General features: G+C 56.9%; 2 protein-coding genes across 3 annotated transcripts in view; both read left to right on the forward strand.

Moving 5' to 3' along the window:
• BRD4 (bromodomain containing 4) overlaps nt 1-13,357 on the forward strand; it is an 86,426-nt gene extending 73,069 nt beyond the window's left edge. The window contains exons 12-20 of one of the 2 annotated variants that reach the window (XM_043911156.1): nt 6,477-6,529; nt 6,670-7,048; nt 7,628-8,221; nt 10,097-10,209; nt 10,308-10,470; nt 10,604-10,734; nt 10,891-11,096; nt 11,186-11,417; nt 11,728-13,357. In XM_043911156.1, coding sequence (XP_043767091.1) covers nt 6,477-6,529; nt 6,670-7,048; nt 7,628-8,221; nt 10,097-10,209; nt 10,308-10,470; nt 10,604-10,734; nt 10,891-11,096; nt 11,186-11,417; nt 11,728-11,796 — 1,940 coding nt within the window. In that variant the 3' untranslated portion in view covers nt 11,797-13,357. Of the gene's footprint in view, nt 1-1,783; nt 4,038-6,476; nt 6,530-6,669; nt 7,049-7,627; nt 8,222-10,096; nt 10,210-10,307; nt 10,471-10,603; nt 10,735-10,890; nt 11,097-11,185; nt 11,418-11,727 lie in introns of those variants that run through there. The other variant, XM_043911157.1, reaches the window with a different exon arrangement.
• A 2,995-nt stretch (nt 13,358-16,352) lies between these two features.
• Nucleotides 16,353-21,030, forward strand: EPHX3 (epoxide hydrolase 3). The gene is made up of 8 exons (XM_043911163.1): nt 16,353-16,428; nt 17,356-17,630; nt 17,838-17,923; nt 18,336-18,493; nt 18,592-18,720; nt 19,923-20,026; nt 20,105-20,241; nt 20,339-21,030. Exons 2-8 carry the CDS (start codon nt 17,388-17,390, stop codon nt 20,562-20,564), a joined length of 1,083 nt encoding a protein of 360 aa, XP_043767098.1. The 5' UTR covers nt 16,353-16,428; nt 17,356-17,387; the 3' UTR covers nt 20,565-21,030.
• Nucleotides 21,031-22,400: the final 1,370 nt, after the last annotated feature.

The raw sequence follows: 22,400 nt of genomic DNA on the forward strand, positions 1-22,400 counted from the left end.
CAAGGGTGCTGCCAACTGCTCGGGACAGGGCGCTGCTTATTGGGACAGGGCTACTGTTCAGGGATGCGGTGCATCCACAGACTGGGGTCGGGGGGTCTTTCTGTCCCAGGCCACCGTGTGCACCTCCTCCCTTGAGCAGCATGGCAGCACTCTTGGCCAGACCCACCACGTCTTTTGAACCCAACTGTTACCTGAGTCATAGTCTTCCATTGAGCTTTGACTGTGGTTAAACTCTGAATCTGCTTGAGGGTTTAGTATTGGGCCAAAGACAGTGGTACAAGGGCCACCCTCCCACTGCCCCTGAGCCAGCGTAAATTTTCACCCCATCCCATTGCTGATGTCTGGCTCCTCCCCAGTACTACCCACAGGTTTTATGGGCATACAGGGCTGGCCAGTACCTCCTGTCCCTCTCAGGAGCATCCCTAGCCTGCGCTGAGGTAGGAGTTCAGAGCATTCTCTTGGACTTGGTTTTGGTCTTCTAGTTGCAGAGGGAGCATGCACCAGCTATTTTAGTCTCCTGGTTTCCTTTTCCCAGGATCGGAGCATGTGGGTGTTTCTTAATAGCTCCAGGGGGAAAAGGAATGCTGTATGTTTTGGAAAGATTTGAGCTGGAAAGTGCAGACAGAGGCCGTGGGGCATTCTTCCTAGACAACCAGCCTCAGCTTCCGCGACCCTGGGTCTTGGAATGACTCGGTTCTTGTCCCATCTTGAGGCCTGCTGCTGCCCACTCCCAAGGGTGTGATGCTTGTTCTTGGGGAAGGGCTAAGTCCCTGGCTGGGGTGGGGGCAGGAAGAGATCTGGAGGATGGGGCTGTAGCCAATCTGCCTGCCGTGCCAGGTGACCCCTCACACCCACACACATGCAGGGCGGGATTCGAGGGCTTCACGGGCGAGGGTGAGCCTTGTGGAATGTGCCTTGAATGAGAGAGCAGCCGGTGGGCGGGTTTTTCCCACACACGCACACACTTGGGGACCATGGGAGTGCAGTGTCGGTTGCATCCGTGATTCTAACAGAAGCATCTGCTCTGCTCTGTTGGTGGGAAAGAGCCCCAGCCCCTCTCCCCAGTCAAAGGAAGCTGCATTCGATTCCTGGGAAAAAAGAAAGGACAACTTTCTTCCTCAACTTTTTTTTATTTTTAATTTGCTCTCTCAACAGTATATGTCACTGGCTCCTCTTTCTTATAATTTTGTTTGTTTCTTGGAGTTCATAGGAATGCAGAGGCTGTTAGCTAGAGGTTTTGCACTCCAGAGCTCCTTTCTTAGGGGCATTCCCTCCTTCCAGCTGAGCCCCAAGTCAGGGTCAGCATTACTTCGCTGAGATAGGGTGCAGAAAAGCGGACCCTGGGGGGTAACAACAGAATCAGTGGGTGCCCAGTGGGCGTGGCACACCACGCAGGACTTCAGAAGTGATGCAAGGAGGGGAGGACAGGTAGGGTAATCTCTCAGCAGCAGAGCCCAGCAAAGGAGACCCCAGCACGCAGTGGGCACACATGGAGCTCATTACTGGAAGCCGTTCTGTTTAGAGGCATGAGCAGGCTCAGGCGGTTCTGGAGACATCCGTGCGTGCCTGATCTGAGGCCCTTCTCAGGGGAAGGTGGGCTTGTCCCCACCCACAGCTGGCCAGGCAGGGGGTGGAGCTCCTAGTTGCGACGCTGTCTTCTCGTGCCCTGACAGCAGGCGGGGCACCGGAGGCTGGCTTGGTCTGCAGTTCTTCTGTTCTTGTAACTTAAACGGTACATTCCACACCATTTCTCTCACACTGGTTTCTCTCTCCCTCTACGTAGGTCCTGCCTAATCATTGGACACGGACTCTTAATAAAACGGTCTTCAGTTCCAGATTCCTTCCCAGCAAGCTATAGCTTAAGTCCATTTTCTTCCGTGAAAGGGACAGGACTCCATCAAGTTATGGAATTCCTCAGAGCCCTGGGCCTGTCCCCCGGGGTGGATTAGTCATGTCCAGCAGCTCACACCTAGTCCCGCCTCTGGGAAGGCTGCCTGCCTGGCCGCCCGCCCGCCCGGGCCTCCTGTGTAAAGACTGCCTGGCTGTTCTGCCCAGCCTCCCTGGTCGTCTGGGGTCCTCTGAGCGGGTGGCATCTCCCAGAGGGTGATGACAATCCCCCTGCACACACATTCATGTGGTGCTGCTCCGTGTGCAAGGCCCCATCACAAACACGTTTCCTGTCTTCACCCCTCCCTCTTTTGGGGGGACTCTGGATCCTAACTGCTTCCCTCCTGGACCTTCCGATGATGTTAGCCCAGGGAAGATCTCACTCACCTCAGCCTCAGGAAGAACACTGTAACATCTAGAGCTTCCCCAAGTGAGGAGCGAGGCTTTAGAGGCGAGGCCAGCTGGGCCCATGGCTCCTCGGGGCTGTCCCTCAGTCTGCCTTCTCTGGTGACCCATGCGGCTCTATTGGCCAGAGGCTCCCACCAGCCACAGCTGACTTTCAGCCCCCCGGAGTCCTCTCTCCGTTTTCATTGTTCCCACTGTTGTCTGTTGGGCATCTTCCCAACTTCTTTGGCCTCTTCTCCTAAAGTCGCACAGGGAAAGTACCTCCTAGGCAGCCTCCTCACTCCTCCCTTCCCAGGTACATAGATGCAGACTGCAGGAGCTGCCAGGCAGGCTGGGAGTGAGGGACATCTGGGGAGATGTGGCCGTGCCTCCGGCTGACCTGACTCCTCCAGCCCACAGTCCTCGCCCCCGCTGGGCTAGGGCGACCTCGCCTCGTGATCTGGGCTAGTAGCGTGAAAGGGCTGGACCAGTCAGTGGTGAGGGCATTGGAGCCTTTGGCCCTCTTCGTGCACATGCAAGTACTCCCCTCAGTTCACCCCCAAGAATGATGGGGGCCACCAGGTGGGCCACATCATCCAAGCTCTCTGAGAGGCACTGGATAGGCTTTTTTTTTTTTTTTTTTTTTTGGCTCTAAAAATAAACATCAGCCCTTTTTTGGTCATGAATCCGACATCTCAGCAGAAAACTGCCTGGCGTGAAAAGTCCCCTAAGGAATAGCGTTTGTTTTAAGTGTAGTTGGTGTGTACTTCGAGGCCTGACTGTCTCCTGGCGTTTTGGGATCAGCCTCCTCCTGCACCTGGGAGCGAGCTTGAGGAGGTGCAGTTGGCCAGCAGCTGCATGGAAGCCTGGCCCCCTCCCCAGCTCCTTGGGACCTTGGGCCCAAGCAGCTGTAACTGCCCCAGACTGGCCTTGGCCTTGGCCTTGGATTCTGTGCTCAGCCTCCCCGGAGCCCCTTGGGCCCTGCGGTGATACTTGGGAGTGCCTCAGCTGCTCCCGGATCCTCCAGCCGGTCGGCTTCCAGTTGAGCTCATTTGCCAAACAGACTATTTTGAGCTGCCCTTTGGCCTGTTCGTGATGTGTTTCCAGTACTGCTTGGCCTGGCTTGGGTCCGGGGGCTTCATGCCCAGAGATTCCCACAGGACAGTTGGGAAGCTGCTGGCATTGTCTTTCTGGGAAGATTCTGCCGTCTTGGAACAAATGGCAGGCTAGATTCCCACGGCGTCAGCCTGTGTGCCACCCCCATCCCTTCCCACTCGTGGGCACAGAGGCTGTAGCCCCAGGCCAGCTCTTCCGTGTGATCCTTGCACTTCTCTGTTCAGGGGTCCTGTCCTTGCCCATGGTGCTTCCGTCTGACAGAGAACTCGATCGTTTGATTCGGGCTGGCACCGGTACCCCAGGAAGAGCAGAAGCCCGCCCACCCTTGCGGCAGCCTCCAGTGTGCGGGCGGCGGGCGGTGCCAGCCGGGCCTGAGAAGTTGCTCTTGGGAAGGGTGGTGGGCCAGGTGTCTGCTGGTGCGGAGGCTTCCAGTCGGTTCAGTTGAGGGGGCTCTGCACCTCTGCCCTTGCCTTCCATCCTGTCTCCTTCCCTTGAGTTGTGGGGGAGTGGGGAGGAATCAGTGTTTTAATCAGATTTTACAAAAACGTTTTAATTCTTTGTACAATTACCATCCTATGTAAAGCTGAAATTTGTGTTGAGTTCAAGATGTTCATGGAATAAAGATCACACAGTACTTGAGGCCATCTTCATGTAACCCTCTCTAGAGAGTTTTGTGTGGGGGGTGTCTTGGGGCTGGTGTGTGGTGAAGTTGTGCACTTCTGTCTTGTCTTCCTACCACAAGGCGAGTGGTGCACATGAGCCAGATGTGACGGCCCCAGATAGGCTCTGGCACCCCTTGGTCCCCGCTGCCGGCCCTTTGAGTCTTCTGGTCCTGGTGGTCTTCTGGGTGCCTCCCACCTTCTCTCCCGCTCTAGGCAAGCCCCGCCCCGCACTTCTGTGCAGCCTGGGGGGGTTACTCCTGGTGACCTTTCTAAGGCAGCTGATATCCACTCCCTGGATCCTTAAGGGCCCCAGTGCAGTTCGTCCCCACTAGTTCCCCGGGTGGGCCTCTCTTGCTCATGGCTACAGGGAGATGGTGAGGGCTCAAAGCCACCTGTCCCTCTTTTGTGTCGGAAAAAAAGTGTTTCCCCACCAAGGCCATGAGATGACAGGCCACCCCAACCCCATCCAACCTTCTCCCTGCGACACAGTGTCCTATCCCGGTCATACTTAACGCACTGACCACCTTCCTACCCCAGGCCCTCCAAAGGCAGGCCAGGGTGCGAGCAGCTGCCCCCAGCCTCCCTTGAGCTGCAGTTTCTGTTGCTAGAATCCATGCTGGGAGAGGAGCCCGGCCTGGGAGAACGCCCCGCCCTCTTCCTCCTGTGTGCCGTGCTCCAGCTTTATGCGTGTAGGGTCCCCTCGGCCCTGGGCTTCCAGCCTCTGTATGGTCCAGCATTCCTTCACCCTCAGGCTCCCAGACACCCGGCTTGTGGCCCAGTCCTGCAAATTACCCAAACTGCTCCCTTTGATACGTGTGACTCAAGAGTGTCCTTTCTACCGGTGCTCATATGTGACCCGTAGAGTCCTGAGCCCTGCATCCCAGCATCTCTAGTATCTGGGGTTGGGGCTGGGCCTGCAGTTCCCGCACCCCAGGCATCCCTAGTCACCGCCACTCGTGTAAAAACGTGTCTGTAGCCGCAGAGTTTTGTGTCACTGTCTTACCTCTTGCATGGAATGGTGAGTTCTGGCAGGGCACGAGGTCCCCCTCACCCCTCTACCTGGCACGCTGCACCAAGGCCATACGCCTCTCCAAAACTTCCTTAGCACTGCCCTCCGTGAAGCAGCTACCAGCGGAGCTAGCCCCACTTTGGGCAAAAAGCGTGTGTCCTCCAGCACCAGTGACAAGAGCCAGCACCCTGGTGAGGAGTGCAGGGGAGGCCAGGCGAAGCGACAAGGTGCCTCTCAGTGACAGGAATCCCAAAGGCACCACGGGCGGGGTCCCAAGTCCCCCCTGGTGGTCGGCGGCTTCACTTCCCAGCCCTCGAGCCCTGGCCCGGCTTCCCCTCCCTGTCTCCCGCTCCAGCATGTGCACCCAGCAGTGTTTGGCGAGGGGAATCCGTGGGCCAAAGTTCCTTAGCATGAAGCTCTCTAGAGTGGGGGCAGAGGGGCTCAGGCTGGCTCTGGCACACTCCTGACAGAGACGGGCAGACCCCACGTGTGCCCCCACAGTGGCGGCAGCAGGCCACGGGCTCCTGAGAAGCCAGGACGCGCACTGTTTTCTCCCTCCAGCCCATGGACCGTGTCCCAACACAGGGACTTCTCTGAGGCTGGTCTCCTGAGAGGAAGAGGAGTCTGGCCAGCGGCCGCCGCCTCTGCTGGCCGCAGCATTGAGTGCCTCCCTCATTGGTTCCTGGGTCGTCCAGAGAGGCTGGCTGGCTGGCTGGCTTCTCTCCCTCCCCAAAGTGCTCCAGCTTGTCAGCACTCCCACTTGTCAGCACTCTCTTCACCTGCCCCACGGCTCTGTGGCCAGGGCCTTGACCCGAGCTGGCGCCAGTGGTCCCTGTCACCCCAGCCCGTGCATTTCTGCATCCCTTGGGACAGTGGGAAGGCGCAAGTGTCACAGGGCAGTGCAGCTGGAGGCCGCCGAGTTGTTGCTTCTAGGCTGTGTGGCTGGGGCAAGTCCCTCAACTTCTCTGAGCCTTACTTGGCTAATTACTTAAATGGACAAGATCATTTCAAGCCCCGTGGTGGTCCCAGGGCGAAGCAGGTTGGGGTGCAGATGCTCAGGTCCCTGTGGAGGCCTCTGACTAGCCAAGAAGGGGAGACGGTTGGGCCAGGAGGTCCTTCATAGCAGTCTCCCACGCGTTCGGGTGTGCTCGTCATGGAGCTGGTGGTCTGGAGTGTGGCGGGGAAGCTAGGCATGGTCCCCGCTAGGAAAAAAAGCCGCAGGCAAAATGGGTAGGTGACACCCACACACCTTTCCATCCCTTGTGACCCCCGCCCCAGACGGAACCCGGCCACTCTCCCTCTCACCGTCACTTGGCCCTTCTCCTGAAGTCACACTTTGTTTTCTTCTTGCTCCGCGCGGAAGGCCCGCTCCCAGTCTTCTCCCCTAGAGCCTCACCGCCTTCTCTTTACCTCCACAGAGATGGCTCCGAAGTCCAAAAAGAAGGGGCATCCTGGGAGGGAGCAGAAGAAGGTAGGTGGTTTCGGGGGCATCTGGGAGCAGGTGGGCAGTGGCCGCCTGCCTGTGGGGGCCCTGGCTGGGAGGGCCCCCGCGTCTCGCGCAGACGCGCGCGGCAGGCCGGCCTCACGTCAGCCTGTCCTGCCTGCCTGCAGCACCACCACCACCACCATCAGCAGATGCAGCAGGCCGCAGCCCCCGTGCCCCCGCCGCCGCCACCGCCGCCCCAGCAGCCCCCGCCGCCGCCGCCGCCGACCCAGCAGCAGCCGCCGCCGCAGCCCCCGGCCCCACCCCCGCCCCCGGCCATGCCGCAGCAGGCGGCCCCCGCGATGAAGTCCTCGCCTCCGCCCTTCATCGCCGCCCAGGTGCCTGTGCTGGAGCCCCAGCTTCCAGGCAGCGTCTTCGACCCCATCGGCCACTTCACCCAGCCCATCCTGCACCTGCCGCAGCCCGAGCTGCCCCCGCACCTGCCCCAGCCTGCTGAGCACAGCCCTCCGCCTCATCTCAACCAGCACTCGGTGGTGTCTCCCCCAGGTGAGTGGCCACCGCGTCCCTCGGGTCTGAGCACGCTGATAGGGTCCCCAGAGCGGCCGGCAGAACCCCTCTTAGCCTCAGCCGTCTGGTCGCTCAGGGGAGATTGGCCGCTCCTTGGGGCCCATTCTGGAAATGACGCCAGGAGCATGGACAGGACAGGACAGACCTTGTGTAGAGAGATAGTGCTTTGGTGCAGAAGACACTGATTCAGGTCTGCTGGGCCAGGCCTCACAGTGTGAGGTGGGAAAGGATGGGACTCCTCTGCGGCTCCCAGTCAGGGGTAGGGAAGGGGGCACGAACTTTCATCCTGGAAGGGATGTGGGGATGGGGAGAAAGTTGGAGGGGAGGGAGGAAAGTTGAGGGCACAGAGTGCAGGGCAGGATGATGCTGGCTGGGGGGGGCTTGTTCCTGTAGCCCTCCCTGGATGCCGTCCTGACTCTCGAGTTCTGGGGAAGCCGAGGAGGGTGGGGAGAGGTTGCCAGTTGGAGGGAGACAAGTCAGAGGTCAGGATGGAGGAGAAAGGCTGGGCTGGGGGCCGCACAGTGCGTGAGCCTCACCACCCGGCTCCCGTCCTTGCAGCTTTGCACAACGCGCTGCCTCAGCAGCCATCACGGCCCAGTAACCGAGCTGCCGCCCTGCCCCCCAAGGCGCCCCGTCCCCCTGCTGTGTCGCCCGCCCTGGCCCAGCCGCCCCTCCTCCCGCAGCCCCCCATGGCTCAGCCCCCCCAAGTGCTGCTGCAGGAGGACGAAGAGCCGCCTGCCCCACCCCTCACCTCCATGCAGATGCAGCTGTACCTGCAGCAGCTGCAGAAGGTGCAGCCCCCCACGCCACTACTCCCTTCCGTGAAGGTGCAGTCCCAGCCCCCGCCCCCCCTGCCGCCCCCGCCCCACCCCGCCGTGCAGCAGCAGCTGCAGCAGCAGCAGCCGCCGCCGCCCCCGCCGCCCCAGCCCCAGCCCCCGCCCCAGCAGCAGCACCAGCCCCCCCCACGGCCCGTGCACATGCAGCCCATGCCGTTCCCCGCCCACATCCAGCAGCCCCCGCCGCCCCCCGGCCAGCAGCCGCCCCACCCGCCCGCGGGCCAGCAGCCGCCCCCGCCGCAGCCCGCCAAGCCTCAGCAGGTCATCCAGCACCACCCTTCACCCCGGCACCACAAGTCGGACCCCTACGCCGCTGGTGAGTGTCCCCACGCTGCCTCTGGGCTTTGGGGAGGCTGGCTAGGCCCAGAATCTCATCCCAAGGAGCCAGGTGGGTCAGCTGGGCGCGGCGGGCTGAGATGAGCTCAGAGCTGAGCCTTGGAGGCTCTGGGTTGGTTGGAGAGAGGCAGCAGAAAAGGAGCAATGATACTTCATGTTTTAGTCAGATATAGCCTGATTAAAAGCTAAAAGCGCTAAAAGGTAGCACACAACTTACCGGGAAGCCATCTGTGTCTTCTGCTCCCAGCCTCTAGCCTCATCTCGACTGCCCATTTTCAGTCAGCAGCATTGGGCAGGCCAAGCTCTCCTGCCTTCCCTGAGTACTTGTTTTCTAGGTGTCTCTGACCAAAACACTCTGGCAGTATTCTTGTTGATGCCTCGTGCTGTGGTGACATGTGAGGGTCAGAGCTGAGGGTCCTGGGCTTGGCACATAGACTGTGCGGCCTGGCTTGAGGGGTGCTGTGGGTGCTGCCAACAAATTTAGTAAAGCTGTTGGCTTTAGGCTGTGACTATTCCTAAACCTGGTAAAAGCTGCCAGGTGCCAAGCGGCTCGCAGTGCATCCTGAGCTGAGAGCAGCTGGCCGTCCTTTCCAGGGAAGAGCAGTAGTGGTCCCAGCAGCTTGCAGAAGTCTGGAGGTTTCCTCAAGCCTGAGACCAGGGGTGGGCTGGTGATGAGGTGCCTTTGGAAGAGTCAGCATCTGGGGCAGGGCAAGTTCCCTCTGGCTACCTGTGCTTACAGGCCCTGGGCCCATTTCTGCCTGAGTTCTGTGGCCTGGAATGGATCACAGGGAGTGATGTGTGTTGGAGTCCAGCTGGGGGCTTTGGGTCAAAGGCCAAGTTTTTGGAGTCCAAGGAGGCTTGGCACGCGTCCCTGGGACGGCCAGCTTGCAAGCGCTGCCCCAGGCTGCCGGGCTCCGCTTTATGTACTGCTGGGTGAGCCACCAGGAGGCAGGAGATGCCTCCATGTCACAGGCCTGGGAGCCATCATCTAGGTCCGCCTCAGAAGGGGCTCCCAAGGGGACGAGCCGCACAGGGGGCTTGTTGTAGCTGTGTGTTTGGGGATTTCTGGCAGGCCTGGGCCAAGGCTGCCTAGATCCCCCCAGTGTTGGCTTGGATGAAGGTGGGTGCGCCAGCCCACCTTCTGCAAGAGCCGCGTGTCCATTGCTTGTTCTGCTGTGGGGTAGGCCAGTCCCAGCCTTCTCCCCACTGTGTGGGCCCTGCAGGTTGAGTTGTGTTGGGGAGGTTCCTGGGCATCCGGCCTTAGACCCAAAGCATCTGTCCAGGCAGACTGGCCCAGTCACATGGGGACAGCTGGGCACCCAGGCTGCCTGCTCTGTGGGGTTATTGACATCCCCCGTATTTGACCCAGGTCATACCATGGGACCACCTGAAGAATTATAAAAGGGCTTAAGTCCAGACCCCACCTAGGCCCAAATGTATCTGTATGAACGCTGTTTTTCCTGACACACAGTGGTATCAGACAACCAGGACTGAGCTCATGGCTCCGTAGAGCCCTGTTCTACAGTGAGTACAGTGAACACAGTGGGCTCAGCTGGTGAAGAATCCACCAGCAATGCAAGAGACCCTGGTTCGATTCCCTGGTTGGGAAGTTCCCCTGAAGAAGGAATTTACCCATTCGGTATTCTTGGTTGGAGAATTCTCATGGACAGAGGAGCTTGGTGGGCTGTAGTCCGTGGGGTTGCAGAGTCAGACACAGCTGAACCGCTGAGTGCAGCGCAGTGAGCAGAGAGCCCGGATGCCAGTGGCTGAGCCGTTGGAGGGCTTCCCTGGCTGGGATCAGGGCCTGTGGCCTCCACACCAGACTGGCTGATAAGCTCCTTGTTCCTTCTCTTAGGTCACCTCCGTGAAGCCCCCTCCCCGCTTATGATACATTCCCCCCAGATGCCACAGTTCCAGAGCCTGACCCACCAGTCGCCACCCCAGCAAAATGTCCAGCCTAAGAAGCAGGTAAAGGGCAGGGCTAGGCATCAGCCCCCAGGGGTGGGGGCGAGCGGGACCAGAGGTGGCTGTCTGCCTCACCGGCTGCCATGCCTGTGCTGTCCCAGGAGCTCCGCGCGGCCTCCGTGGTCCAGCCCCAGCCCCTGGTGGTGGTGAAGGAGGAGAAGATCCACTCACCCATCATCCGCAGTGAGCCCTTCAGCCCCTCACTGCGGCCGGAGCCCCCCAAGCACCCGGAGAGCATCAAGGCCCCCGTCCACTTGCCCCAGCGTGAGTGCCCTCCCCAGCCCCAGCAGAGGTGGAGGGCCTCCGGCCTGCACTGGGCGTGAGCTTTCTGCGGGCCGGTCAGCCGTGCCCTGCTGAGGTGGGCAGGGCCCAGGCCCATGGGCTGTTTGTGTTCCAGGGCCTGAGATGAAGCCTGTGGATGTCGGGAGGCCTGTCATTCGGCCCCCTGAGCAGAATGCACCCCCACCAGGGGCCCCAGACAAGGACAAACAGAAACAGGAGCCGAAGACGCCAGTTGCACCCAAAAAGGTAGGAGTGGTTGGACCCAGGAATGCCCTTCACTCCCACCCCACCCAGGGCACCCAGGGAGGTGCCTTGGTGGGTGCGTCCTCAGACTCTGGGCCTCTCGAGGAGCCCAGGCACAGCAGAGTCCCTCACCAGCCCCGTGGTCTCTCTGCCTCACAGGACCTAAAGATCAAGAACATGGGCTCCTGGGCGAGCCTGGTGCAGAAGCATCCCACCACCCCGTCCTCCACAGCCAAGTCCTCGAGTGACAGCTTTGAGCAGTTCCGCCGTGCCGCCCGGGAGAAGGAGGAGCGTGAGAAGGCCTTGAAGGCGCAGGCCGAGCACGCAGAGAAGGAGAAGGAGCGGCTGCGGCAGGAGCGCATGAGGTGGATGTGGGATCTGGGTGGGGCATGGGGCTCCCTGGGCTCAAAGCCGTCCCCATGTGGACGCTGACCCGGAGCCCTGCCCTGCTCAGGAGCCGGGAAGATGAGGATGCGCTGGAGCAGGCCCGGCGAGCCCATGAGGAGGCGCGGCGGCGCCAGGAGCAGCAGCAGCAGCGCCAGGAGCAGCAGCAGCAGCAGCAACAGGCAGCTGCCGTAGCTGCCGCCGCCGCCCCCCAGGCCCGGAGCTCCCAGCCCCAGTCCATGCTGGACCAGCAGAGAGAGCTGGCCCGGAAGCAGGAGCAGGAGCGAAGGCGCCGGGAAGCGGTGAGCCGGGGGGCTCTGCTGGGCACTGCTGGGAAGAGATCCACCCCTGGGGGAGTTGAGAAAGGGGTCCCTGAGGTCCAGGAGGTGGCAGGGTGCAAGCAGAGAGCCACTGGGCAGGAACTCAGGGCCGAGCTCTCCTTGTTTGCTGTGCTGGCCTCTGGGCCTCCGGGGTGCTCAGGGCTGATTCGGGAAGTGCTGCAGTGTGGGCTTGTGGGGAGAGCGATTGCTGGAGGGAGGGCTGAGGTTCTGGGAGCCACGGCAAGGGCAGGGCACCGAATTTCACTTCCTCCCACCCTCCTCTCTCCTCCAGATGGCAGCTACCATTGACATGAATTTCCAGAGTGATCTGTTGTCAATATTTGAAGAAAATCTTTTCTGAGAGCACCTGGGTGACTTCTGACTTTGATTTCCTGGCAAAACGTTGACTCTCCATAGTGTTAGGGGCAGCAGTGGAGGCAGTAGCAGCGGCGAGGGGGTGTCTCCAGGCCTGGCTCTCCTGCATGCTGTGCCTGGGGAAGGCCTGATGGGCAGCTGAGGATCGCAGAGCCTGTCTGCCTTACAGCCAGCCGGACGTCCTGCCACCCCCACAGGACGTCGGCACAGGGCACGCCTCGCCATGAGCAAGTGCTGGCTAGACCCAAGCCCCGAGTCCCCGCGTGTGGGGCAGAGCCCTTCTCTCTGCCAAATGTCTACACAGTATACACAGGACATCGTTGCTGCCGCCACCGTGACTGGTTTACTGTCCCCAAGAGCGTGACGTTTGTGACGTCCTGCCCGCCGGGAGTCCTTTCCCACACCCCAGCTGCCGCTGCCCACACCCAGGAGACCAGGGCAGGTTTGCAAGAGCTGGAGGTGGCAAGGGCGCTGGCCCACCCCCTTGCTGGCACTGACTTTGCCTTGAACAGACCCCACCCCTCCCTTCCCCTCCCCCCACAAGCCTTTAATTGAGAGCCGCTCTCTGTAAGTGTTCGCTTGTGCAAAAGGGAATAGTGCCGTGGAGGTGTGTGTGTGTCCATGGCAATCTGGAGCGAGGTGACTGTCACACGTGTGTGTGTGGGCCGGCCTCGCCTGGCGAGTGAGGCCACCAACCAAAGTCAGTTCCTTCCCACTTGTGTTTCTGGTTTTGTTTTGTTTTTTTTTTCTATATATATATTTTTTGTTGGATTCTATTTTATTTTTAATTCTCTCTTCTCCTCCAGACACAATGGCACTGCTTATCTCTGAAATGGTGTGATCGTCTCCTCATTGAGCGGCGGCTGCCACCGCGCTGTGGGTAGTGTGTGACCGTGGCTGTACTGTGTAGTGAAACATAGTTGGCATATCTTTGTTTGAAGTTTGTTGGTGACTCCACCAAACTGGTGTAAAAAAAACTCAAAAAAAAAAACAAAACAAAACCCACACACACAAAAAAAAACAAAACATACAAAACACAAAAAAAACTGCCTATATTTTACTCAGTTTCAAACTTTACTAGTCTATTTTTAATTATAAAACCAGAAAACTGCGTTTTCTTATCCTTTTTTCCTCCCCCCGTTTGTTGGCTTCTTCTTTTTATTTTTAACGTAAAATCTGTGTTGTTGTTTTTGTTTTGTTTTGTTTTGTTTTTGAGTTTTGTTTTTTTTTTTTCTTTTTTTTTTAACCAGGAGAGGAAGGGCCATGGGGTGAGGCGGGCGCAAGGGGCCATAGGCCACAGACTGAGGCAGACTCCCTGCCCGGCGCTTGGCCCTACCAACCGGCTGCCCCTTCCTGACTTTTTTTTTTTAATTTTATAATTGGAGCCCTTGGTGAGGTTACGCGTGCCATGAGAACCCACTCTACACCATGACGCTGGCGCCTCAGTGTTGGCCAAACTCTGGAGTCATTGACTGGTGTGACTTTCATACGGTGAATATGCATTTGGTCTGTACTGATCATGGAATAAACACATCTCTCTTTTTTAATGCTGGCGTCTCCCTGATATTTCTTTGTGAACCACCTGTTGTTGCCTAGGCTAGGTCTGCCCACCCCCACACACACACACATACACCACCTCGGTACAAGAACTACCACCTGGGACCACCTGGCCTGTCCCTGGGCAGGAGCTGCCCCCTCTAGGCTGAAGCTGTAACTGGGAGCCCAGGTATCCCTCCCTGCGGACTCGAAGTTGGTGGTGACATGCTCCAGCAGAACCTGGCCAAACTCCAGACAGTATTCTTCCCCTTTGCCCTTCCTCCATCCTGATCTCCCACTCACCCAAAGGACTTGAGCCACGTCTCCCACCTTGCCTGCCTCAACCGAACTCCTCCTTTCATTTAAGCTCAGGGTTAATCAGATACTTAGATAATGTACATCCCCCCAGATAGGCTCCTCACCCCTACTCCACCCCCAAGCCTGCCGGGTGGACACCCTGCTGGGCCTGCCTGTGCACCCATCTGCACACACATGCCCCAGCCACAGGGCAAGGGCAGTACTCAAGAGCAGCCCCCAGGATGTAGGATGAACGTTTTATCACTTACACGTATGCACAGACACAAAGTGAAACATTTCCAGCACTGTTTATTAACTCACATTCTCTTTTTCAAGCAGAAAGGCCCTGTATCTTGGGTTTGGGATCTGCCAAACGTCCCAACTGATGGTATATCGTAGTTCAGGCATTCAGCCAGAGACCTGCCCCACTTCTGCTCCACACTCCTCCCCATCCTCTTCCCCTCCCACAGCACTTCCTTATAAACAAACCACTGTGCTGGTTCAAGTGTGACTTATATTTTGGTTCCATGGGGTTTCTTCCTTCTCATCCCACTCCCTCATTTTTTGTTCCGTGTTTTGTTTTAGAAACTTCCCCAGGCCAAGTCTGTTTAGCTGGAGAAACGGTTATGTCTGCACCTTCCTTCTAAAGATTTAACTCTGCCATGGCCCTCTCCACACCTCCTTGAAGGGTGTTTCTCTAACTGGGTTGTAATTAGAACTTGGATCTACTATTTAATTTCTCTGGCCATTTCCCAATCCCTCCCACAGTACTAGAAATCTTAGTTCTATACAAGAGTAAGAGGTGTGTACGAGCCCATACTGTACTGTATGCACGGATCGCTTGGCCAATAATTATGTCAGTGAATCTGAGACTTGTATTAAACACTTTAGACATTTGTAGAAGGGAATTCGTAGACTTTTCACTTATATACTAAAAGTTTTTTTTTTTTTTTTGTGCAGTTCTCATTGCAAAAATAAACATTTGTACTGAATATAAAATTATCATCCTGTGACTCCTGCTGTCTTTTTAAGGGTAGAGCTTGGGAATGGGTGTGGGTAGGGGGAATGTAGGAGTCAGTGTTCTGCAACAGCAGAAGAAGGGAGATCCACAAACACCCCCCAGCCATGGCTGGTGTATGCAGCAGCCAGGTTAGAGGCTTCAGGAGGAGGGATTCCTGGATCAAGTGGTTGGAAAATTGATTTGATGGAAAATGTAAGTGAAACCAAAGCCATGATACAGGCTAACTGTGCAAGAAAAGGTGGGTGATAAACGCAAGGTGAACAAATGTTTGTATAATATACGCAATGTAATCATAGATCTCTGTTGGGCTCTGAGATGAATTGTTTACTGAAACAGAACCACATAAACCATGATTTCCCTTTAAATAGGAACCTATGTGGTAATATCACCAAGAAAAACAAGGAATGGTCCTATCTGAACACTGAATGAGCTTAAGTATAGAAGGAAAAAACTAGGTGTATAAAATGTTTTCCATGAGAAACCAAGAAACTACACTGGTTTGACAGTGGCTGATACACATCCCCACAGTTGCAACGTGCCTGTTCACTTGCCTACACCATCCCCAGCCCTTCTCTACTGGATGCTGTTTTAAAGTTTGCCCTTCCTTCCCTAAATTTGGATTTTTATTACAGATCTACAGCTCTTTCGATTTTATACTGATTGAATCACTACTGCAGTATTTGATTAAAAAAATAAATAGGGACCTATGAACTTAATATGGTCCCAGGACAAGTACAATGTTGAGCAGCTTTGACAATACAAAGGCAAGGTTAACTGGTAGATGTAAGTGAAGATTTGGTGATGATGTTCGGTAGCTAAGCTGTGTCCGACTCTTGTGACCCCGGGACTGTAGCCCACCAGGTTCCTCTGCCCATGGGGTTTCCCAGGCAAGAACACTGGTGTAGGTTGCCTTTTCCTTCTCCAGGGGATCTTACCAACCCAGGGGTCAAACCTGCATCTCCTGCGTTGACAGGTGGATTTTACCACTAAGTCACCACGAAAGCCCTTGTAAGAGAGGATGAGAGGTGACAAAATGCGGTAAAGTTAGAGGAAACCAGTAGGAAAACTAAACAGGGATACGGCTCCTGCAGTGGTGGTGACAATGACGGTCAATGCCCCAAATTGGTAATCAAAAGATAAAACCACATAAACACATTTAGAGATAGCTATTAATAAATATCGACAATCATCCCAAAGACTGCCTCTGGTTGGAGGAAGAGGTGGAACCTAAGACTGAGGTTTTTCTCAAGTCCTTGATTGCTGTTGAGTCAGCTGTTAGGCTTCAGGCAAATGATTTAATACTAGAATTTCAAGGTTTTTGGTTTATAATGCAGGAAGGTGATAGTATCTACACTTAATAGGATTATTATCAGGGTTAAATAATGAGTAACTTTGAAATGTTTAGGATCTTGGGAGGAAGATTGCAAAACTGCAGGAGGAAGAAGCTACCCTCCCGGGCTTCTCGTCCAACCCTGCTCTGTTTCCTCTTTTGACCAGAGCCTGAGTGATTCGACCAGTCCGGTTCTCCAGCGCCCGGGCCGGGCCTGCCCTCTAGGCGTTAAGCTCCGGTCTTCTTAGGTCACCACTGGCTGAGTCCCGGTCTCAGCAACTGCGGATTGGCTCCGGGGCTACCTGTAGCCTGCACGTCAATAACCGCTGCTACCCAATCACAGACGTGCAGGGGCGGGCCAACGGATCCGCTGGACCAACTGGAGCCGGCGCGGGGTCTGCGCCGCTGGACCACCGTTGGAACCAGAGCTTAGTGTAGGTGCTGCTAGGTCTCTCGGAGGCAGACCGAGGGGCGGGTCGCGCGCTCCAGGGAGGGGAGCTCCTGGGAGATGAGGGTAGAGGCAGAAGCTTCCAAGGCCTCCTTGGGCCGCGGCGACAGCCCACGACTCCCTCCTAACCTTCGCCATGGCACTACCTATCCCCCTTCTTCCGCTTCCGGGCCCGCCTGACCCGCCATATTAGGTTCCGACCCCGCCCCTCCCGCCTCATTGGCCCATAACCAGGCCGACTCGCAGCTCATTGGTCCATCCCTCTCACCGAAACCATCCAGACCCTTCCTCGGGCCTTCTCCGCCGAACTTAGGTCCCGCCTTTTCCAGGCTCCATCCTCATTCCCAGCCTCCTAAGCCGCGCCCCTATCCCATATAACGCTCTTAGGCCTAGTTGGGGCCCACCTTTCCGACTAGTAGGCCGCACTTACTCTGCATTGCCCCGCCCCTTTGCCCCAGACCCCACCCATTTCACCCACAGCGCCTCCTGTCTTCTGTTCATGCAGGACCCCAGTCTCCCTCTAGACTTTAGATCCCGATCACCCAGCCAACTCCGGCGTCCTACTAGACCCCTGCCCCTTAAGACTCGCCTAAGCCTTTATAGATCCCTCCCACAGCCCGAGCCTTTAGCATCCCTTCTCCCCAAGGCTCCACCCCAACCACCTGAGTCTGGTCCTCGCAGCCTCCTCCCCCGCACCTCGAGCCTTGCTCCCGGCCACTGTCGCGCCCAGGTGTTTATCTAACACTTAGTTGAATTGTAAGCCATGGCAGTTTCGGTCTGAGCCGCCCAGCTCTTCTCTCGGTGCGTTCGGCAAACCCCGACGATACGGAGGGGCTCCAGACGAAAGGCGGCGGGCTCTCCAGCCCAAATCCCGCCTCGCTGCTGCAGCCCGCGCCCCCCGCCCATACCCCAGACGGCAACGCGGTAGTCCCGGGACGCGGCGACATGCCCGAGCTGGTGGTGACTGCGCTACTGGCGCCCTCGCGCCTCACTCTGAAGCTGCTTCGTGCCTTTATGTGGAGCCTCGTGTTCTCGGCAGCACTGGTGGCTGCAGCTGTCTATGGCTGCATCGCGCTCACGCATGTGATGTGCCGGCCGCGACGCGGCTTTTGCGGGCGCCCCCGGCACACCCCACCGGTCTGCTTGAGCGACCCCACGCTGGGAGAGCACTGCTTCCTGATTCTTAGGGTGAGTATGTTGGGGGTGGGGGCAGGAGGGGGCGTCGTCACCGGGCTTTCGAGGGTCAAGGATCCTGGGAGGCCGGCTCTTGTTGGACCGGTGCGGAGTGGCAAATGGGTGAATCCAAGTCTGAGTACGCATGTGACCTGGGAGAAGGGAGGTGTTCAGGCCCGGGGAAGAGGGGTTTCCCAGGTCTCAGACTGTGCCCTCCCCCAGAGCTCGGGCCTGCGCTTGCACTATGTCTCTGCTGGACGCGGCAAAGGGCCCCTCATGCTGTTTCTGCATGGCTTCCCTGAGAACTGGTATGTTGGAGGCCCAGGGTCCTGAGCCGCACGGGACCGGATGCGGGAGGGGGTGGGGTGGGGCAGGAGATGTGGAGCTTGGACCACTAGAGCGCTGAGGAGGCGGAGACAGGGCTGGGTAAACTGGGAGCCCCTAAGGCAAAGTATATCAGGCCTAGACGGGGTCCTGGAGGACAGGGGTCCACACGGAGATAGATGGAGACAGGAGGCCCTGAAGGGATGGGACGCAGAAATATCCATGTTGAGGCTGCCCAGAATCCAGAGCGCAGCTGACCTGCTGTGGTTCCCCATCCTCCCTTCTGGGAAGTCCTGAGCAGGAAAGTGGGGGTCACCCCAGGGTCCCTGCTGGGCGTCATGCAGAGGTGCTGCCCTGGTACCCTGACTCAGCCTCCCTCCCTGGCCCGCCTAACAGGTTCTCCTGGCGCTACCAGCTCCGGGAGTTTCAGAGCCGCTTCCACGTGGTGGCTGTGGACCTGCGGGGATACGGCTCCTCCGATGCGCCAAAGGATGTGGATTGTTACACCATCGACCTGCTGATGGCAGATATCCAGGATGTCATTCTGGGTCTGGGTAGGGAGGTGCCCCCATCCCAGCCCTGGCCCCCCTCACCCCTGCCTCACCTCTACCTGACATCTGCCTTACACAGTTTCCTCTGACCTCCCCGCCAGGTTACTCCAAGTGTGTCCTCGTGGGCCATGACTGGGGTGCACTCCTAGCCTGGAATTTCTCCATCTACTACCCATCCCTGGTGGAGCGAATGGTAGTGGTCAGTGCTGCCCCCATGTCAGTGTACCAAGGTGTGTTGGGGAGTCCTGGATGCTGGAGTGTGCTTGTGTGAAGGGGTGTGTATGTCTGTGTCAGCACCTCTCTGTCCATCTCCCGGGGCTGGGGGCACAGCGGTAAACCTGGGTTCCTTCCCCCATGGTGCTCGCAATCTATAATCTGTGACAGTACACCTAGGAGTAATCCACATTTTTGTGAGCAGTTGCAGGTTGCAATTGCTTTTTCCCCCAAGATCTACTATTTATTTATTTTATTTTTGGCTGTGCTGGGTCTTCGTTGCTGCACGTGGGCTTTCTCTAGTTGCGATGGGCAAGGGCTACTCTTTGTTGCGTTTCACAGGCTTCTCATTGTGGTGGCTTCTCCTGTTGCAGAGCATGGGTTCTAGGTGTGTGGGCTTCAGTAGTTGTGACATGTGGGCTCAGTAGTTGTGGCTCCCAGGCTCTGGAGCACAGTCCCAATAGTTGTGGTACTTGGGCTTTGTTACTCCACAGCATGTGAGATTTTCCCAGATCAGGGATTGAACCCATTTCCCCTGCATTGCAGGGTGCCTTCTCAACCACTGGACCGCCCAAAAAGCCCTACAATTGCTTTGACAAGGAACCTGCATAGAGTAACCTACAAAAGCCTCCTGGGCTTATGAAAATGTTATTATCCCATGGTCCAGTTGGGGAAACAGAAGCAACTACAATAACATTTGAGGTGTCATTTCTCTGGCCACCTAGTGTCCATCACATCACCTAATTTTAAATCCCAGAATTGTAGTCAGAGCTGTATTATCTCTCACTCTTTTTTTTGTTGTTTCTTATCTGTCTCTGTCTCCAGCTTCCTGAGGGCATGAGAGTTTTGTCTGTTCCATTCACTGCTCTATCTTCAGAGTCTAGAACAAGGCCAGTGGGTGGTCAATAAATGTTTGCTGAATGAGGCAGGAGAAACGCATTCAGACATGGCAGGGGGAGTATGCCAGTGTCTCAGGGAGCTCCCGGGGACTGTGGAGGAAAGTGCCCCCATTCTGTGGGTACAGCGACCACTTAGGAGAGAGACAAGCTGGTGCCCTGGCCAAGAGGACCACTGAGTGTCCCCACAGGCTCAGGCAGGCAGCTGTGATATTCCTGAGTGTTGGCATATCTGTGTGCATGATCTGGGTATGTGTCAAGTGCAGAGGTGTGGGGCCTGCAGAAACCCAGGCCTCACCGCTGCCTTCCTCTCCCCACCCTAGACTACTCTTTGCACCACATCGGCCAGTTCTTCCGTTCCAACTACATTTTCCTGTTCCAGCTTCCCTGGCTGCCTGAGAAGCTGCTATCCATGTCTGACTTCCAGGTGCAGTAGGGTGAAGGCCCAGGGCTGGGTGGAGGGTCATGGGTTGGGACTGAAGCCGGCGTCCTGTTGTGTGCCCAGATCCTTAAGACCACCCTCACCCACCGAAAGAGGGGCATCCCACAGTTGACCCCCAGTGAACTTGAAGCCTTCCTTTATGACTTCTCACAGCCTGGTGGCCTCACTGGGCCCCTCAACTACTATCGAAACATCTTCAGGTGAGGACCCAGGTCCTGATAAGCTCAGGAGAGTTGTGGGCGTGGGGCTAGGAGTGGGGCAGCCATCCTTCTGCCTGTCTGTCTGTCTTGATCACAGGACCTTCCCCCTGGAGCCCCAGGAGCTGGCCACACCCACACTGCTGCTATGGGGGGAGAAGGACCCGTATTTTGAGCAAGGGCTGGTAGAGGCCATCAGCAGCCGTTTTGTGCCAGGCCGGCTCGAAGCCCACATCCTGCCAGGCACGGGGCACTGGATCCCCCAGACCAATCCTGTGGAAATGCACCAATATATGTGGGCCTTCTTGCAAGACCTGTTGGACTGATGGCCCTAGCTCACTGGCCTGCATGCACCCAGGAGTTCTCACACTGGCTTGCATGCTCCCAGGTTGTATATATACGGATGGACTCTTGATGCACATGGATGAAACTCCTAGACTGCACACAAGTGCTTCTGTGGTTACCCTCAGCCGCACCACCCTCATATGCTCCCATACCGGCAGGCATGTGTGCACGTGTGAGCAAGCACTTTGACCCCAGGGAACCAGGTATGCCTCTCTGTGGAGCTAGATACTGAGTGTCCTACTTCTCCTGTCCATGAGACCCCACCCATCTTGCCAAAGTCAAAGCCCAGAGCTGCGTTGACCATGAACTATGACCTTTCTGTCCCTGGCTTCCACCGCCAGTCTGGAGTCCTCAGCTAAATGCTGCTCTGTCCAATACAGTACTTGTAGCCACGTCTGGCTACTTCCATTTAAATGCAAGTTAATTAAAATTAAATACGATGAAAAATTCAGTTCCTCACTCACACTAGCCATATTGTGAGCCCGTCAAGGGCTCAGTTGAAGCAACATAGAACATTCTAATGGGCAGTGCTGATGAGCTTGTTCCTAGCTTACGAACAGGGGGCCTCCATGCCTGGCTTCTGACACCTCACTGAGGAAGGACCCTCACAGGCAGGTAGGTGGAGGTCTGGACTCCTCTCCAGCCAGGCCCTGGGTAAATGCCCATGATCTCCCTCCCGGTCATGACTCCTGGCCTTGTGAGGTCAAATTCTCCCGCCCCAGCCTGGGAAAGATCCCTGGGATCTCTGTCTCAGATCTATGGGAAAACAGCTCTTGGCTCTGTTAGGATAAGTGAGATTGTGGACTCAGCACAGGAAGGGAACCAGCTCCCTGAATAGCCATCTGGGGTGTCAGGCCTGCCTCCCCAGTTCCTGGATTCTCCTGCTCCAAATTAACCAGAGTTTCTGGGGACTCCTGGCTCCAGCCTCCGAGTGAAGGTCATACACGTCGAAGGTGAACCATCCAGCCCCAGGATGGTCACATTAACTTTTATCTTCCTAGCCTTGTCCTGGCCTCTGGGAGCACTGTCATGACTGGCAGCAGTGTGGTGACTCAGTCTGAGGGTCTCAGAAATATTACCTTTCTCTTACCTCTGGGGGCTTCTCTAGTGGCTTAGATGGTAAAGAATCTGCCTGCGATGCAGGAGACCCGGATTTGATCCCTGGTTGGGGAAGAGCCCCTGGAGAAGGGTATGGCAACCCACTCCAGTGTTTTTGCCTGGAGAATCCCCTGGACAGAGAGCCTGGTGGGTTACAGTCTGGGGTCACAAAGAGTTGGACATGACTGAGCAACTAACACATTTTACTTTTTCACTTTTATCTCTGGGATGGGCCTGCCTAGCCAAAGCCTGCCTGCCAGTTACCCCAGTCTGTCTTCCTTTGTCCCCTGCATAAAAATCCTTTAACTCATAGTATGTGTCAGGAGCTGTTCTAGGCCCTGAGGATAGAGTGGATTCAAGGACACAGGCCCCATTCTGGAGTTAACAGAGAAGAGGCAGAAAGAGCAACGCGGGTGTGTGACTGGTCCCAGGAAAGGTTTTCGTTTCAGTGGAAAGCAGTAACAGGAAGGTCAGAGGCTGGGATAAGCTTGGGCTACTGGAGTAGCAGTGTGGAGATTAGTGCCTGCTAGGGTAGAGCGAGGGGGCAGGCGCGCGCGAGGAAGAAGAGGCCACAGCCAGACCGCCAGGGGCTTCAAAGAGTTCGGATCTGATTCTCAAGGGGAGCCAGAGAGGGTTTTCAGCAGGGGAGGGACATGGTTTGCATTTTGAGAAGCACCCTGTGGCGGCTGAACTTCCCACGCAAGAGTGAGAGCAAGGAG

Source organism: Cervus elaphus, chromosome 9, assembly GCF_910594005.1.
Source record: "Cervus elaphus chromosome 9, mCerEla1.1, whole genome shotgun sequence".
Classification (NCBI taxonomy): Eukaryota; Metazoa; Chordata; class Mammalia; order Artiodactyla; family Cervidae; genus Cervus; species Cervus elaphus.

What these genes read in the sequence shown, in the direction of transcription:
- EPHX3 (XM_043911163.1), top strand. Translation starts at nt 17,388, where the DNA reads ATGCCCGAGCTGGTGGTGACTGCGCTACTGGCGCCCTCGCGCCTCACT. An exon ending in CCCCATGTCAGTGTACCAAG is followed by an intron (nt 18,721 to 19,922) that starts GTGTGTTGGGGA and finishes TCCCCACCCTAG; the next exon opens with ACTACTCTTTGCACCACATC. An exon ending in TACTATCGAAACATCTTCAG is followed by an intron (nt 20,242 to 20,338) that starts GTGAGGACCCAG and finishes TCTTGATCACAG; the next exon opens with GACCTTCCCCCTGGAGCCCC.